General features: G+C 43.1%; 1 protein-coding gene across 1 annotated transcript in view; it reads left to right on the top strand.

Moving 5' to 3' along the window:
• The window catches only part of TPH2 (tryptophan hydroxylase 2), a 72,008-nt gene that overhangs the window by 3,268 nt on the left and 49,894 nt on the right, over nucleotides 1-18,846 (top strand). The window contains exons 2-5 of the mRNA XM_073327758.2: nucleotides 2,910-3,062; nucleotides 4,711-4,894; nucleotides 4,992-5,092; nucleotides 12,943-13,010. Coding sequence (XP_073183859.1) covers nucleotides 2,910-3,062; nucleotides 4,711-4,894; nucleotides 4,992-5,092; nucleotides 12,943-13,010 — 506 coding nt within the window. The remainder of the gene's footprint in view (nucleotides 1-2,909; nucleotides 3,063-4,710; nucleotides 4,895-4,991; nucleotides 5,093-12,942; nucleotides 13,011-18,846) is intronic.

Here is an 18,846-nt window from a genome sequence, read left to right as displayed (position 1 = left end):
TTAGCTCATCTAGTTTTCACAGGCTGAATGGTGGCTTTTAGCAAACATTTCAGATATTATCCATTTGACACAATTACAAGAACTCAGGGGGCTCAATCTTGGGAGGTGCTGAGTACCATCATTTCCCACTGAAGTCAATTGGTGCTTAGCACCTTTCAGGATTGGGAAGTAAATTAATATGCTTCTCTGTACTTTCCTTCTAAAAATGGACACACACAGACAAGTCTAGATAGACTGCAAAATTAAAAATAGTATTTTTGTCAAAGCACATGTAGGCTGCATACTTGACATGTAAGTTATCTCCCAAATAATAATTGGAAAAAATGTTTCACTATAACAACAACAACAAAAAAGATTAAAAACAAACTTGTAAGGCCCCAATTCAGGAGCACATATTTCAAGTTAAGCATATACTTGAGTGCTTTCCTGAATCAGGGCCTAAAAGAGGCTTGCTAGCTAAAGACAATGGGGTGATCCATTTCATAAGTGAAAACTCATGCAGACCCTGTCTACACTTGACTTTTAACCATGTTAGAAAACTGTTTAAGTTTGGACTCAATCTAAACATAGTTCCAACTGGATTGATTTCAGACAATCCTATCACCCAATATGGGGCCAAACATTGTTTAAAACTGTTTTTTAAAAAAGTGTGAGCATAAAATAGGGAACTAGGCCCATACATGGTTACTGAACTTGGCCTTTTCTACAAGTTCTAGATAAACTGGATTCAAACAAGTTTTGACTGGCCAAAAAAAATGTGTGAAAGCCTAGTTTACTGCTAAACTACATGTAGCACTTGGTGCACCTACCTGCACTTGTTACTGACACTGAGGGTATGTCTTCATTACCCGCCGGATCAGCAGGCAGCGATCAATCCAGCGGGGATCGATCTATCGCGTCTAGTCTAGACGCGATAAATCGACCCCCAAGCGCTCTCCCGTCAACTCCTGTACTCTACTGCCACGAGAGGCACAGGCAGAGTCGACGGGGGAGAGGCAGCAGTTGACTCACCGCGGTGAAGACACCACAGTAAGTTGATCTAAGTACGTTGACTTCAGCTACGTTATTCACGTAGTTGAAGTTGCATAACTTAGATCGATTTTCCCCCCTCCTCCCCCGCCCCAGTGTAGACCAGGGCTCAGACAGTCTTCACTAGAAAAATTAAATTGGTTAAAGCCTCTAGGATGTCTGTGTCCACACAGACAAAACACCCCAGATGATTTACAAATACTCGAATAAATGGTTAGAACAGGCTAAAGGTTTTAACTGGTTTTGTAACTAGTTAAAGTTTAACTGGTTCAGCTTGTACTGCTTTCGTGCCAGTGTGGATTCAGAGAAGCTGAAACACGTCACTTGTCGTCTCTCTACCTTCCCACCATGTATGGTGGCTGTGTGAAATATTCCAGAATGCCTAGCTTCTGGGAACTGACCGGGGAATTGCAGGCTATTTACCCAGAGGACATTGCAATTTAAATAGTTTAGGACACTGCTAGTATGGACTAGCCTGGGGGTAGAACTTAAATCAGTTCAGTCTGGATGCACTGAACTGTCCGTACTGAAACTGTGTCAATTACAGATTAGTCCTTGTCAGCAATGGAGATTTGTTTTAGAAAGTATCTGATCCAATTTTTAAAGGATTTAGCATAAAAGAAGTTTAAGATACTGTGCCCGGTCAATGAGGACTAGGCAAAACCTTATTAAATCTGCTTTTGAAAACTGTGTTTGGGACTCAGGGCAGCTCCTCAGTTGGAGTAAATTGTCACGGCTCCACTGAAGTCACTGGAGGATCTGATGGAAATAAGGAGGTGAACTGCCGCAGGGTTCCCACCTATTCTTAAAAATAGTTTTTTGGAATGATTTGAACATGGCTTTAAAGGTTCCAAACCTTGTTAGCTGCCCTCCTGTATTGTTGGCTCCCCTCTCCCCAAATTGCTGGTTCACTGTTTTTATCTCAAGAACAGAATTTACCAATGTACATTTACATTGGAAATGGACACGGTGGCCAAGATAGTCATGTTTTTTGGTTGCAAACATCTGAAACACTTTTAAAGGGGTCTGATGTTCATAAGTGCAGAGCACATGCCCTCTGAAGATCTGTCTGCATTCAGGTATCTCAAGCACGACACCCAGTGCTAGTCACTTTTGAGAATCTTGGCCAGTATTACTAAAGCTCTTGATATATGTATGGACTACTTAGAGGCATCTCAGAAAAGACTTAAGCTGTGGATATTGCACTATTGGAAAATATAGAAGGAAATTCAGCACAGAGAGAATCTTATAGGTGTGGGAAGCTCAACAGTGTAAAAATAAAAAAGGAAATGCTCCTTTGGGATAAATGGACTGTTCTCAGGAGGTCAGACTTAGTTGGCTGAAACAAATTTTAAAAAGGTACAGTTAATTCAGATTTCTTCTGTGATAGAGAGAGCCTAAACATCTCTCCCTTTTTAATTTGTATAATCAGTGGATAGCTTTTAGTTCATTAGGAGCAATGAAAAGTAGGTGGCAACGTTAAATCTAGTCCAATGGGGAATATGAAGTTTCTGCTTGTGGATTTTATGGACAATTCAAATAATTTCAAAATTCTGGGCCAGATCATCAGCTGGTGTCAGTCGGCACAGTCCATTGCAGTCAGAGCTACGACAATTTAGCCAGGTGAGGAATTGTTCCATCCAATCTTTATTTATTACCTATAGTAACATTGCTTTATTTGTGTCATATTTCTGTATTGGTCTCTTCCGTCTCTGACATTTGTCTGTTACCTTTTCTGATTTTGAATATGCTGCTTATCTTTTTTGGATCACTTTCATTCTGGTGTTTTCTGACAAAAGCTGACTGTATGAAAGGAATGTTTGATATTTTTCAGAAATGCGCATTGGAAACTACTGTATTTTGTATCTACTTTCTTGTAGCCAAACCGAGCCAATTCTGGTAAAAATGATGAGAAGAAAGGGAATAAAGGAAACAGCAAAAGTGACTCCGTTTCTGAAAGCGGAAAGACTGCTGTAGTGTTTTCCTTGAAAAATGAAGTTGGTGGATTAGTGAAAGCTCTCAGACTCTTCCAGGTAAATATTACAAATCATTATAATTAATGGAAAGGTTGGGGACATTTGGGTCAATTGTCAGCTGGTGTAAACTGGTGTAGCTCCGCTGAAGTCAAAGAAGCATGTGACATAACACTTTCAATTTGATTGCTAACTGAGCATGTAACCAAGCCAGCAAAGTATTTAAAGCATGTGTTTGACTTTGGGCACATACCTAGTCCCCATTAAATGAATGGACTGCTCATGTGCTTAAAGTTCTAGCTGTCAAAGGCCCTGATCCAGCAAAGCACTGAAGCTTGAGCTTAAGTTTTAAGCACAAGAATCATCTCATTGACTCTAATGTTGGTGTTGACTCCAGTGGGACTATTCATTTGCTTAAAGCATGTGCTTAAGTGTGGTGTTGGATCAGGGTCTTCGGCAGTAGAATGGGAATTATGACATGTTAATACACATTAAGGCCCTGATACAGTTGATTGCAGATGGGCAGACTGCTAGCACTGCAGGCCAGGCGCTATCAGTTACAGGAGTGAGGCTGTAGTGTGCCAGTAGGCATAATGCCAGGGGGAATGTCACTAATGCAACTAGGTATGCGTTCAGTACCGGAATACATGAACTGCAATATCTTACTGAGTTTACAACAAGTGATCAGGGTGGAAACTTCTTTTACTGTGAACATAAGTATTAGATGCAAATGTATTAACCAAGGGTGAAACATACCCCTATACAGGAAGCCAGAGGAAAAACTGCATACCATTTAAGCCCCTGAAGGTGCATAGGGACTGGCAGAAACTTGTGCTTGGCCCTTTGCCCTGGGGTGAATTTTACCCAGAATGAAAATACATACAGCATAGGGGCCAAGTGTAGACAGCGGCATAGATCTCTTCAGATTTGGCATTCTTTAATGGGTGGGGAGGAAGGTAGTAAAAAGTAATGGATTGGTTGACAGGTTTGTGCCTCATGCATGCAAAAGTAGAAATCATTATGAATGTTTTGCAGTCTCCTCTTGACACCCGTTCGCAGATCAGCAGTAGTGTGGTGGGAGAGTTCTACCAGGGGAAGGCCATTTTGACATCCATATTCACTGAGGGTTGTAGATCTTACCAGGGTCGTTATTCTAGACAATCAGTTGGTCTGGACTTGCATTTTGTTACTCTTATTCCAGGGTGATTCCTAATTAGTACAAGGAAGATAGATGAGAAATGAAATATAATTATCATCACAAAATAAATGTTCTCTTAGCTTGTCGAGAGAGAGATTGAATAAATGCAGCTTCTTGTACCAATGGTGTTCTTAACTGGAAAAACTAAAATATACTGAAATTAACACTGACAATGCACTGCATATTTTATATCTACCTTTGATATCAATGTAGCATTGTATTATCATTTTTAAAACTAACATAATATCCTTTGTAAAAGATGGTCTTGGTAAATCACATTTAAATCCCCTGTGGATATTATAGTTATCGTAGTCATCTAATGAAAAAGAGCAATTTTTACCTTAAGCGAGCAGATTTTTTTCTTTAATACACTACAAATCACTGGTTATGCATTTAGCAGTAGGCTGAGTATTTTTAATGTAAACTTCTGTAACAGAAATTCATGCTACCAATTTTGTTGTTCTAAATGAATTGTTTATATATAGAGTCCAATGTTTCATCTTCCCACAGGAGAAGCATGTGAGTATGGTTCACATTGAATCAAGAAAATCCAAGAGGAGGAATTCAGAGGTAGAAATTTTTGTGGAATGTGACTGCAGTAAGAAAGAATTTAATGAACTAGTTCAGTTGCTAAAGTTTCAGACTAACATCGTAACTCTTAATCCACCAGAGAACATCTGGACTGATGAAGACGGTAAAGCTGCTTTATTTAGAAATTAGTAAACATTTCATTTAGAAACCACACCAGTGTTATCCTCTAATATTTTCAATTCCCACTCTATCTTCCACAGAACTTGATTTTGTCCCTTGGTTCCCCAGGAAGATTGCTGAATTAGACAAATGCTCGCAGAGAGTTCTAATGTATGGCTCTGAGCTGGATGCAGATCACCCAGTAAGTGTGAAATAAACTCATTATCTTATTTGGATTTTAAGTCCTAGTTGCAGGGCAATTTGTTATCCACAACAGAATTTAAAAATAATTTTGTAGATAGTTATTCATATTGTTTAACCAGTCAAGTTATAAGCACCATGGCAAAGATTTTCAAAATTGATTAGCAATTTTTGGGGGCCTCCCTTTTTTTGGCACCGTAAAGGGGCTTGATTTTCAGCAGGTGAGTGACCAGCACTTTATGAAAATCAGGTCCCTTTAGAGGGTGTCATTCAATGAATTCATTCAGTTTCTCAAGTTGGGACACTCAAAAACTGAGGCACTCCAAAATCATGTTTGATCCCCATTTATACACTGCATTCATATTTTTAAAATAGATGGTGGATAGAAACTTTGATATTCTAAACAGTTCGGGTTATTGTAAACCTAGGTTCTGCCACAAATCAAAGAATATGGACATTAAATAAAAATCCAGATCAATGTGGGTGTAGAAGAACAAAGCATTTGAAAGAATGCTCGCCCTCAAACTAGGGGATAGTTACAAGGTGCAACAGCACAGTTTAATCTCCACATGAATACAGTGCATGGATAGGTTTCTTACTGTGCTTTCTGAAAGCAGTGCCAGTGTATAAGTCCCTATTTCATATCCTGTGTAATGCCTAAATATTCCAAATCTAAAGCTAAGGAATATGAGCGCTTAGTAATTTTTTTTTTTTTCATTCAATCATGGTTTTCTTCAACATATGCCTAACCTAAGAGACTTTAAGAATGAACTATAATGATAGGCTGCTAGAAGAAACTCATCTGTTTATATCATCTGCATTGTCTCTGCTCTAATAGATGGGCAATCATCAAAGTGAATGGAAACAATCAAAAACTTTCCACAACTGTTTTGGTTGGCTTGCTTCTATTTTGGTTTTCAGAATGGGGAGGGGGCTATGGGGTTCTCAAACTGGGGGTCGTCGGGAGGTTATTACACGGGGGGGACACGAGCTGTCAGCCTCCACCCAAGCCCCGCTTTGCATCCAGCATTTATAATGGTGTTATATATATTAAAAAGTGTTTTTAATTTATAGAGGGAGTCGCACTCAGAGGCTTGCTATGTGAAAGGGGTCACCAGTACAAAAGTTTGAGAACCATTGGGCTATATAGAGCATTTGAACTTAGTAACTGGGGGCGGGAGGGGATAAACATTCTGTAAGATATATCACTCATATATATTTGAAGCATTTACAGACTGGAAAAATTACTGTTTCACATGTTACTTACCTGTAGTTCGTTGTCATGTTATAGACTTGTCGTGGATTCTCCTCTGTATTGAGGCTGCTTTGCTTTGTGCTTCTGGTGCAAAGTGGCCCTATACTGTAGGGAGGATCACCTCAGTGTAGGGGATCTTATAAGGGTATAGAGCCAGCCCATCAACTGCTGTGTCAGCCCCTCCCTATTACCTATGTTGGGAAAGAGGCCTAGGAATGGCTAGGCTTTACCAGGGCTTTCTTGTGCCTTGCTGACCATTGGCTTCTGTATCAGACCCTAGGAACCCCTGACACCTGGTTTAATTTACGTTTGTGTAGCTCACAATAGCTGAAGGCTGCTGTATTGGATCATTACTCAAGGGGAGCACACCCTGAAATCCTGAGTCATTCTGTGCACTTCTTTATCATGGGCAAGGGTGAGAGTCTGCATCTTCGGAAACTCCCAAATCTGCAGATTACCTTCAGCCATTAACATAGGCGCTGACTCAGTGAGTGCTCTGCACCCACTGGCAGCTCCCCACCCCTCCCCAGCTTGCCTCCGCCCTGCCTCCGCCTCCTTCCCTGAGCACACCGCCACGTCCTGCTTCTCTCCCCCCTCCCTCCCAGCGCTTGCGCCAAGAAACAGCTGTTTCAGACGGCAAGCGCAGGGAGGGAGGAGGGAGGAGGAGGAGGAGGAACGCGGCGCACTTGGGAAAGAGGTGGGGCTGGGGCGGGGATTTGGGGAGGTGTCCAATAGGGGCAGGGAGGGGGCGGGGCCGGGGGCGGAAGCACCCACCGGCACCAAGGAAAGTTGGCACCTGTGGCCACTAATAGTAACTCTGCTTCAAATAGAAGCATTTCAGCCTCACCTGGCCCATCACAATCATCAACTTAATATTGTTTTATATTTTGAGCTGGTGCCTACACTGAATACATAAGGCAGGTTTCTGCAGATCACTTTAGTTTTATACACAATGAAAAAGACATTTGCATGAAATAAAAGCAGAGTTTTTGTTACACTTTAGATAACTCGGATAGGCATAATTTACACCACATTTGTACCATACCTACACAGAACGCTAGGACTTAGAAATGGAACAAAACCTACTGTTGGACACCAATAGACCATTTCTGGTCTCTCCTCTGACCCCTCTGTGGAGTGTATAGGGGCCATACAGGAGTCATAATGGGCCATGAAGAACTACCCCGATGCAGGGGCAGCACAAGGCCACCGCGGGTATGTCTACACTGCAGTGTAAACCCAGAGTTTGAACTCAGGCTCAAGTCTAATTCCGCTTCTGTCTGCACACAAATCGTGCTAACCCAGCGCTTGGACCTAGGGTCCCAGGACCACATGGGAGTGTAGGGTTTGAGCCTGAGTCAAGTCAGGACCCAGGGTTCAAGCCTATTGCTTTGCAGTGTAGACCCTGGACTCACCCCACTGGACTCTTGCATGGGAGTCCACCAAAAGTATCCCACAATCCTGTGGACTGATTTTCTTTGTTCTCTGGGTAGTTAAGTTCAGAGGACAGTCAAGTTTTCCCACACTGCACCATGAACAAAGGGGTAGAACCAGCCACATTTTGGGAGAGCACTGCGAAGTCCTGACTATGGGTAGTGGGACTTGGACCTGCATAATGCAGTGTAGATACTGGAGCCCCAGATTGGGACCCAATATTCAACAATTTCTAACCTTGGGTTACAAATGGGTGCAGGTGCTCAAGCCCTAGGTTAACAAACCCAACAGGGGTGCGCACAAGGGGGTGGGGGAAGTAGGGGCATGGGCCTCACCAATAATTGTTGGGGGCACAGAACTCCTCCAGCTCTGGGGCTGTGGTGGCAGAGAGAGCAAGCTCCTCCTGGCCTCGGGGCTGCGGGGCCGAGAGCAAGTTCCTGTTGGGTTGGAGGGAAGAGCAACTTCCTACTGGAGCCGGAGCCAAGGTAGGGGATAGGGATGGAAGAGTGAGCTTCTGCCAGAGCTGGCGGGGAAAGGGAAACAGAACATGCCACCCCAATAGGGGTCAAAGTTAAATTTTTTGCACATACCCCTGAAACCCTGGATCTGCTAATTCAAATTCTACTAACCCTAGGCTTACACTGCTGTGTAGACCAGGGGTGGGGAGCCTTTTTTCTATCAAGGTTCTATCATGACCCACAGAAAAATCAGTCATGGGCCACACACAGCCCTGTGCGGGGGAGGGGGTGCTGAAGCTCAGGGCTTCCCCAGGCTCCAGGTTAGGGCCAGAAGTGGGTTCAGGGTTCGGGAGGGGACTCTGGGCAGGGGCAGGGGTTGGGGTTGGGGTGTGGGAGGAGTGAGGGCTCCAGCTACGTATGTGGGTGTGACAGGTTGGACTGCTCGGGATGTCACTTGGTGTGCTGGGACACCACTGAGGCAGCCTTTTCTGCCAGCCGGTGCCCCCTTTTACCTGGTCTTGCTGGGCTAGGCTCCCCAGCCTTTTCTAGCCAAGCACACACCAGGGCCACAGCCAGCTGCACAGAGAAACAGAGACACTCTGAGAAGGCTCAGCTTAAGAGGCTTGCCACAGCACCCAGATGTCCACCTGCCTTTGGAGTACGAACCCAAAATTATATGAAATTCGCCTCTTCCCTCAATGTTTGAGTGTATACACAACTTCTCTCCCCCCACCCCAGTTAGAAATCTCATGAAATGTTAAATTTATTTCTGGTTTGCAATATATTAACTACAACAGGTGTATTTTAAGTAGTTAAGGAGGGAGCAGACAGAACAAGGCAGATTACTAAGAAAATAAAACAGAGCACGCAAACTAAGCTTAAAACACTAAAGAAACTGGTTACATGTAAGTTCTCACCCTAAATGTGGTTCTAATAATCTTCTTCACAGGCCAGACACCCTTCCAGTCTGGGTTCAGTTCTTCCCCCAGTTCAGTGTTAGTTGTTTCCAGCAGTCATCTTGGGTGGGTTAGCAGGGGAGAGTTGATGACCTGGAATACCTCACTCCCCACCCTTAAATGGGATTTGCATAAGGTGGGAGTCCTTTGTTTCCTAGTTTGACGCCCCACCCCCAGCTTCTCATGGAAAAGTACAGAATTCAAGATGGGTTCCAGTATCAGGTGACTTGGTCACATGCCTCTGTAGGACCCCTGTAGCCATTCTTCACAGGCTGACCCACACATTCACAGGAAGACTAAGCTCTTTTACAGTCCATTGTCTCTTGCTGATGGCCCATCAGCACTGTCGGACTTTTTCATTGTTGTACCTGAAGTATTAGCAGGGGGCGTCACCCAAAGTAACATAGTTGAAATATACATACATAGTCAATATTCATAATTTCAGATACAGAAATGATACATGCATACAAATAGGATAATCACATTCAGTAAATCATAACCTTTCCAACGATATCTCACATGAGCCATTTTGCATAAAGTATATCGTAGTTATGTCATATTCATATCCTAAGGATATTTTCATAAAGAATATGGAATGACACATCACAGTGGGCTCTGGGGTGGGGCTGGAGATGAGGGAGTTTGGGCGCAGGAGGGGGCTCCGGGCTGGGGCCAAGGGGTTTTGAATGTGAGAGCAGGCTCGGGACTGGGGCAAGGGGTTGGTGTGTGGGGTGCAGGCTCCGTGAGGAGGCTCAAAACTGGGGCAGGGGGTTGGGGTGCAGGAGGGGCTCTGGGAGGGGGTTGGGGTGTGGGAGGGGCTTCTGACCTGGGTCGGGGGTTCAGGGTGCAGGCTCCAGCGGGGCAACGCTTACCACGGGTGGCTTCCGGCAGTGCAGTGTGGCTAAGGCAGGCTCCCTGCCTGCTCTGGCTCAGCACTGCTCCCAGAAGCAGCTGGCATGTCCCTGCAGCCCCTAGGCAGAGGCGTTGCCAGGAAGCTCTGTGTGGTGCACTCTGTCTGTGCCCGCAGGTGCTGACCCTGCAGCTCCCATTAGCCATGGTTCCCTGATCGCACCTGTGCCTAGGGGACGCAGGGACATGCCAGCTGCTTGCGGGAGCTGCGCAGACCCAACCAGACTTTTAATGGCCTGGCAACCCTAGCTTCCCCCTGCAGCGGGGTGAGCCAGTGCTCGCGGGTCGAGCCCCACAGGGGGACGCCAAGCCTTGGGGCTTCCGGCCCGCGGCACGGAGACTTGCTGCAGGTGGGATGAAATTAGGCAGAGGGCTGGATCCGGCTCACTGACCGTAGGTTCCCTGCCCCTGGTGTAGAAATATCCTCTGAGCTCTAGGACCAGTCCTGTTAACAGGAACTGAATTTCACTACATGTGACACAGTCTTGAGTCACAACAAACCAGTTGTACTACCGTCCGTCCCTTTCTACCTGAGCCTACAAAATCATTTGCTTCTCTTAAGAGGAAAAAGGTATCCCCCTAACCATTGATCCAAAGTCTGCAACTTATTAACTCGTAAAGGTTTTAAACAGTCAAGGTGAAACTCCAATAAGGATCAACAACTTTATGCCTGTAAGAAACCTTTTCCATAATTTTCCATATAATTCACCGTGGTCACCCTGAACTATTCTTCTTCATTAGAGATTCACTTAAAACAATGTACAGCAGCCAACAAAAGTATGGGGGAGGGAAGGGGAATAACTATGGTTTTTGGAAGCTGCGACCAAAATAGTGAAGAAATAGGGTTCATGAACTAGCTTTCTCTTTGTAGATGTAGGCTAGACAAGTCATGCTAGTGGAACTAAGGCGAAATGTGTCCTCCAAACATCTGAGTGATGTTGCAAGGCCTCTGCTGCCTTGGACTGTGGCTTGAGAGTAGGAAGCTTGAATGCTTTCACAATCCCTTTTGTCTTCTCTCCTACATCCCGCAGCAGTACGTGTGCGTGCATGTACTTTATAGTGGCTGCTTCCTGCCACTCTTAGTGCACTAGCTGCGGCTGAGAGCCCCATGATAGTTACAAATCCAAAATGTTCTGGAAGCTTAGGCAAGCAAACAATATGCATTTTAATATGTAATTATATGCATCTAGGAACAAAGAATATAGGCCATACTTGCAGTGGGGGGGGACTCTAACCCTGGAAGCAGTGACTCTGAAAAATGTTTGGGGATCATGATAGGTAATCAGCTGAACGTGAGCTCCCAGTGTGACGCTGTGGCCAAAAGAGCTAATGTGATCCTGGGATGCATAAATAGGGGAATCTTGAGTAGGAGTAGAGAGGTTATTTTACCTCTGTATTTGGAACTGATGTAACTACTGCTGGAATACTGTGTCCAGTTTTGGTGTCCACAGTTCAAGAAGGATGTTGATAAATTGGAGAGGGTTCAGAGAAGAGCCATGAGATTGATCTAAAGGATTAAAAAACATGCCTTATAGTGATAGACTCAAAGAGCTCAATCCATTTAGTTTAACAAAGAGGAGGTGTGACCTGAGTACAGTCAATAACTATCTTCATGGGAACAAATGTTCAATAATGGGCTCTTCAGTCTGGCAGAAAAAGTTTTATAACACTATCCAATGACTGGAAGTTGAAGCTAGACAAATTCAGACTAGAAATAAGGCGTAAATTTTTTTTAGTGAGGATAATTAACCATTGGAACAATTTACCAAGGGTCACGTGGGATTCTCCATCACTGACCATTTTTAAATCAAGATTGGAGGTTTTTCTAAAAGCTCTGCTATAAAAATTGTTTTAGGGAAATTCTCTAGCCTGTGCTATACAGGAGGTCAGACTAGATGATCACAAATAGTTCCTCTGGCTATGAAATCTATGAATTGAAGCTGTGTGGACCAACAGCCATTTTTCTGTCATTTTTGTGTTTTTGTCCATGCATAGTGACAGAGGAGAGTGGTATTTTTTCTGGTTACACTATTGCCCAGTTGAGTGGGGCGAGTGCAAATATACTTTCTGGGCTGCTATGCCTGTTTGAAATTAAATTTAAACCCACTCCAATCTTGCCTTTGAAGTTGACACGTACTACTTAGCCTGAAAAGTGAAGTGTGTCTGAGTGTTTTGTGTATAAAGAAGAAATGTTGCATGGGGTTTAGAATAACAGAAAGTAGTCTAGCCCACAGGTGTTTACGTTACACATACCTCCCTCTGCGGCTGATCCTCAAAGAAAATAAGTCAGTTACAGCCACAGTTACAGGACTTTAGCTCAAGCTGCAGCAGCTCCTGCTTTAGCTCTGGAGGTTTTTGGTTCAGTCCCCAGCGTGATAGCCAAGATGGTGGCCATCACAGTAACATCTTCAAAACAAGCTCTTCATGAATTCTGAGGCACTTCAGTTTTCAAGCCATGAAAGAAGTGTGATGCATGAGCCAAGAACCCAGATTCTTGCCTGCTTGGGAGACTCCAGTCAGGTCATGGAGGTATTTGGGTGGGCTGAAGTTGAGTCATAACCAGTTTTCCCATACTTAATATTTTTGGCTGTGTGATGGCACTGGTGCATAGCACCTCTCCTGGAAATGTTTCTTTTGGAGGAAGTGTGACACTAGCTTATTTTTCTCTTATTATATTATTATTATTATTTATTATAATATATCTTATTAAAATAGATGCTGTTAATCAGAAAGCAATATAATTAAATGCAAAGTAAACACTTTAATGATTTATTTTAAAATTCTTACAGCTAATTTTCTTTCTCTTTGTTATAAATTAATCTCGTCTTCCTTTCTTAAGGGATTTAAGGACAATGTATATCGACAGAGAAGAAAGTATTTTGTGGATGTTGCCATGAGTTATAAATAGTAAGTACTGGTATATTTCTTTTCTGTGCTGCTAAGTTAGAAAAAATTCCACTCCACTTAATTCTGTTAGCATGAAGTTTTGGAAAAGAGAAGTGAGCCATTGATCTTTGACCAGTTTAGTATATGTTACAAATGACAAACCAAAAGCTTGAAATCATATAAATTTCAATATAATTATAAGCAAGTGAGGTGTTTAGAGGCTAAGTGCTACATTGTCACCATTATGTTCCTGGCTAGTTTAATGTAAGGAGCTATTTTACAAATGTTTGCGTATCCTATAATGAAATGAATCCCCATGTGCCATGGACACAGACGCCTCCTGTAATTGGCCTAGAACCCTGGTCTTTTCACTCCAGAACATAGGCCTCTAGCACTTGAGCCAAAGAAGAGTTCCCCCACTACAAATGGAATCCCTTTTCTCTCTCCAGAACAGCCACTAGAGGGCAGCATCATACAAAGTGTTTGAACGATTAGAGCGGATTGGGAATTTTCTAAGTGTTTTCTCATCAGAAAATGCTAAATTGTCCAAAATGAAATGTTTCATGGAAACATTTAGATTTCTATGAACTTCTGCCACAGGCAGACGTAGGCTGCATGGCAGGAAGTTTGGACGCCCCAAGGCCCCCAGCAGGAGGTTCCAGCTGGGACTCCCAGAGCTGCTACGAGCCTGGAAGTCCTGTTGTCCTTGACTCTGAAGCAGTTGGCATGGTGGGGCTGCCTCAGAGCTGCAGACTGTGGAAGCCTTCAGGGCTCAGAGGCAGGCAGGCTTAAAATGGGGCTCTCAGGCTTCCACATTCCCAGCCATGAAGCCAGGAGCTTGGCAACCCTGGAAGCTGTGGAGGCTTAACTGGAGCTGGGGCTCTCAGCGTTTATAGTAGGGATGGGGAACATCTGGCCTGTGGCAAGTCTCCACACCGTGGGCCGAAAGCTCTGAGCCTCTGCGCCCCTCCACCCCATGGGGCTGGAGCCGCAAGCACCTGCTCCTGCTGCGGGGGGAAGCCCCGAGCCTCTGTGCTCCCCCCCCCCCCCCGTGGGACTGTGTGTGGCCTCTGACTGATTTTTTTTTCTCTGTGGGTCAATGGCCCCTGATAGAAGAAAGGTTCCCCACCCCTGGTTTATAGACTCCCTGCTCCACAGTGGGGAATTCATGTCAACCTAGGGGTTGCCCTGGGCTGTTCTCTGAGGAGTTGGTGGCAATGCAAGGAGTCCTGAGTCAGGACAGCTGGCTGCTCTGTTTTTGTTTAGCAAAAATCAAATGAAAAGGCTTTGATTTTTCTGAAATGAAATATTTTTAGAATTTCTTCTCCTCCGGGAATTTGGAATTTCGAGTTTTCGTTCTGATTCAGAATTCAAACTTTTTCGAAATGTCACAATGTCTTGTGGAAAGGAAATCACAAGTTTTAACCTCCTGTATGCACAATGTACTTGCCTAATTAGACAAACTTCATCCCTTTTACCTGGGATTCATAAGAGTTCAAACTGTACAACCGTCAGAATTACAAAATAAATCACACTCATGTCTGCAGAGCTGGGAGTAGAATGCTGACTCTAGATCTAGGGATATTTAGTTCCCAAAACACTACCTAGCACTTTAGCTGGCAATAGGAGTAGATGGTAGCAGAAGGTGCTGAAGAGCTGGCACACGCAGTCCTTGGGCAATGGGTGAGGGAAAGAGAAATAAAAGCCTTACATTGCACCTCTGACCAATTAATAAGTGCCAGCCAGTCTGATGTATGGGGAAGAATGAGGCCTCAAAGGCAGGTAGAGGAAAGCAGAGGGATGTGTGTATTGGGGGTTGGGTGATAGTTATGTGCCAGCCCCAGAGAGAGAGAGAGAAGAAAAGGGAACCAACTTATAAGGCCAGAACATAAAGCAAAAGTGGGGAAATGGTCAGTTACAAATTAATTTGAAAAGACAGGATGAGGTTTGAGGCAGCTGATTGGGAAAATAACTTCTAGAACAGAATAGGAGTATGTAGATTTATTGAAGAGGCAGCAGGAATCCCACTGGAGGTTAGTATTAAATCTCTGAGTTTCTTATCAGAACTGTGAAAGGGCAAAGCAAATAATATAATCCACAGAAGTAAGGAAAAAACATTAAAATCTATGGTACAAAGAAGGGAAATAAGCCATTTCAAAACTTATATTAACAGGAACCTGAAAGTGACAGAGGAACAAGCAAGCCTAAACATGCTGAGCATTGCCCGTAGATTTCTGTGTCTGCAGAGGAACATGATACACACTCACTGGAGTGTCTATGTCACTACCTAGGATTAAAACAAGCTGTTAGAAGTGTTACCCTGTTTGCACATACACAGCTGAGAGAACATTCCTGAGGTACAGGAGATAGAATCATAAAATGTTTGCGAGGAAAAAGGCCTAGATCGTTGATTCCAGCCATAGCTAATACATAGATAGGAGCATTAGAAATATCTTAAGTCCTGCACTGGCAAGATGATTTATTTAGTCCTCCAGGACAGGATGCTTCAACAATTAGCCATGTGACAGTTCTACAGGTAATGCATTTGTTTGCTTGCAGTGTGGGAGACAGCCAAATTCAAAGCTAATATAGTAAGACATAAGAACGGCCCTACTGGGTCAGATCAAAGGTCCATCTAGCCCAGTATCCTGTCTTCCGACCAAAGCAGGGCCAGGTACCCCAGAGGGAATGAACACAACAGGTAATCATCAAGTGATCCATCCCTTGTCACTCATTCCCAGCTTCTGGCAAACAGAGGGTAGGGACACCATTCCTGCCCATCCTGGCAAATAGCCATTGATGGACCTATCCTCCATGAATATATCTAGTTCTTTTCTGACCCTGTTATGGTCTTGGCCTTCACAATATTCTCTGGCAAGGAGTTCCACAGGTTGACTGTGTGTTGTGTGAAGAAATATTTCCTTTTATTTGTTTTAAACCTGCTGCCTATTAATTTCATTTGGTGACCCCTAGTTCTTGTGGTATGAGGAGTAGTAAACAACACTTCCTTATCTACTTTCTCTACACCAGGCATGATCTTATAGACCTCAATCATATCTCCCCTTAGCCGTCTCTTTTCCAAGCTGAAAAGTCCCAGTTTTATTAATCTCTCCTCATATGGAAGCCGTTCCATACCCCTAATAATTTTTGTTGCCCTTTTCTGAACCTTTTCCAATTCCAATATATCTTTTTTTGAGATGGGGCGACTACATCTGCACACAGTATTCAAGACATGGGCGTACCACAGATTTATATGGAGGCAATATGATATTTTCTGTCCTACTATCTATCCCTTTCTTAATTATTCCCAGCATTCTGTTAGCTTTTTTGACTGCCGCTGCACATTGAGTAGATGTTTTCAGTGAACTATCCACAATGACTCCAAGATCTTTCTTGAGTGGTAACAGCTAATTTAGACCCCATCATTTTATATGTATAGTTGGGATTATGCTTTCCAATGTGCATTACTTTGCATTTATCAACACTAAATTTCATCTGCCATTTTGTTGCCCAGTCACCCAGTTTTGAGAGATCCTTTTGTAGCTCTTTGCAGTCTGCCTGGGTCTTAACTGTCTTAAGTAGTTTTGTATCATCTGCAGATTTTGCCACTTCACTGTTTACCCCCTTTTCCAGATCATTTATGAATATGTTGAATAGGACTGGTCCCAGAACAGATCCCTGGGGGACACCATTATTTACCTCTCTCCATTCTGAAAACTGACCATTTATACCTACCCTTTGTTTCCTATCTTTTAACCAGTTACCAATCCATGAGAGCACCTTCCCTCTTATCCTGTGGCAGCTTACTTTGTGTAAGAGCCCTTGGTGAGGGACCTTGTCAAAGGCTTTCTGAAAATCTAAGTACACTATATCCACTAGATCCCATTGGTCCACATGCTCGTTGATCCCCTCAAAGAATTCTAGTAGATTGGTGAGGCATGATTTCCCTTTACTAAAACCATCTTGACTCTTCCTCAGCAAATTATGTTCATCTATATGTCTGACAATATTGTTCTTTATTATAGTTTCAACCAGTTTGCCTGGTACTGAAGTCAGGCTTACAGGCCTGTAATTGCCGGGAACACCTCCGGAGCGCTTTTTAAAAATTGGCATCACATTAGTTGTCCTCCAGTCATCTGGTACAGAAGCTGATTGAAATGATGGGTTACAGACTACAGTTAGTAGTTCTGCAATTTCACATTTGAGTTCCTTCAGAACTCTTGGGTGAATACCATCTGGTCCTGGTGACTTATTGCTGTTTGTTTAATCAATTTTTTCCAAAACCTCCTCTAATGATACCTCAGTCTGGGACAGTTCCTCAGATCTGTCACCTAAAAAGAATGGTTTGGGAATCTTCCTCACATCCTCAGACGTGAAGACCGATGCAAAGAATTCATTTAGTTTCTTCACAATGGCCTTATCATCCTTGAGTGCTCCTTTAGCATCTCAATTGTCCAGTGGCCCCGCTGGTTGTTTAGTAGGCTTCCTGCTTCTGATGTACTTAAAAAAAAATTGCTGTTACTTTTTGAGTCTTTGGCTAACTGTTCCTCAAATTCTTTTTTGGCCTTCCTAATTGCATTTTTACACTTAATTTGCCAGTGTTTATGATCCTTTCTATTTTCTTCACTAGGATTTAACTTACACTTTTTAAAGGATGCCTTTTTGCTTCTCACTGCTTCTTTTACTTTGTTGTTTAGCCACGGTAGCTCTTTTTTGGTTCTCTTACTATGTTTTTTAATTTGGGGTATACATTTAAGTTTAGCCTCTATTATGGTGACCTATAAGACCTATTTTACCCCTCTATAATATACAGAAAATGATAGATCTGACTTAGCAGGTGCATGCAAACATCAATTACAGTAGTTTAGTACAAAGTTTTCTCAGGTTGAAGTCAAGTAGTCAGGACAAAGAATACTTTGAGCCTGCTCAAAGTTACTTCAGTGCAAATTACAGTGAAGTCGATGGAATTATACCAATATACAACCAGTGCACATGAGTTGGGCCCTTTTATAATCCTCCTGTAGTTGATGATAACCAGTGGAATCCTGGTTGTTGTTTTTTTACAAAAGTTCCCTAGGGCCAGATTCTGTTCCCATTGCTCACAAAGAAAGGTTCTCATACAAAAAGGCCCAAGCCTGCTTCTGTTGAAGTCAATGGGAGTTTACTATTAACTTCAGTCAGGATTTAGCCCACAGTTTTATATATATGCCTCATTCTGTTTTGTTCCAGATCAGTTAAAAATGTAGCATATTCCTTTTCACTTCTCTCTTGCTTCCTCATATTTTGGTGGAGTTTCCTCTCCCCATTCTCTGGTATTGGAAGCTAATGAGACCATTTTAGTCCTAATCTTAAGCAGTCCTTTTGGGGAATTTCCTGGGGTGCCAGATATTTGGCTCATGCTTTTTCTGTATCAGGTATGTTACTCTGCAAATATTTTATTGCTATCTGGACAGTTGAGTAAGTGAGATATTTCATAACTTGTTCCCCACCAACATGAAAAACTCATCAATAAATAAAATGCCTCTGAGCTGTTAAGATCAAGTGACCATGGTCTGATTAATATTTAAATCACGAGCTAATATCTTCTGTAGTGATTCACAAATTGCAATTCATGGTATGATTGGTGCTGGCTAGTTGCATGGTGCTGGCTCTCTCCCTTGTTTCCAGATGCTAAGTCATATTAAAAGAAGATAAAAATCCATTAGCTATTTTCTTAGTGTTACTTTTTCATGTCATTATTGTCACAAAATTGTTGGGTTTTTGGGTGTTTTTTTTTGGAGGGGGTGTGTGTGTATGTGGGTCCCCAAATGCAGAGTAACTGGTACGTGCAATCCTCAATGGGGTGTGGCTGGGTGAC

This window comes from Lepidochelys kempii, chromosome 1 (assembly GCF_965140285.1).
Source record: "Lepidochelys kempii isolate rLepKem1 chromosome 1, rLepKem1.hap1, whole genome shotgun sequence".
In the NCBI taxonomy this organism is placed as follows: domain Eukaryota; kingdom Metazoa; phylum Chordata; order Testudines; family Cheloniidae; genus Lepidochelys; species Lepidochelys kempii.
This window is presented reverse-complemented; position numbering and strand designations above follow the sequence as displayed.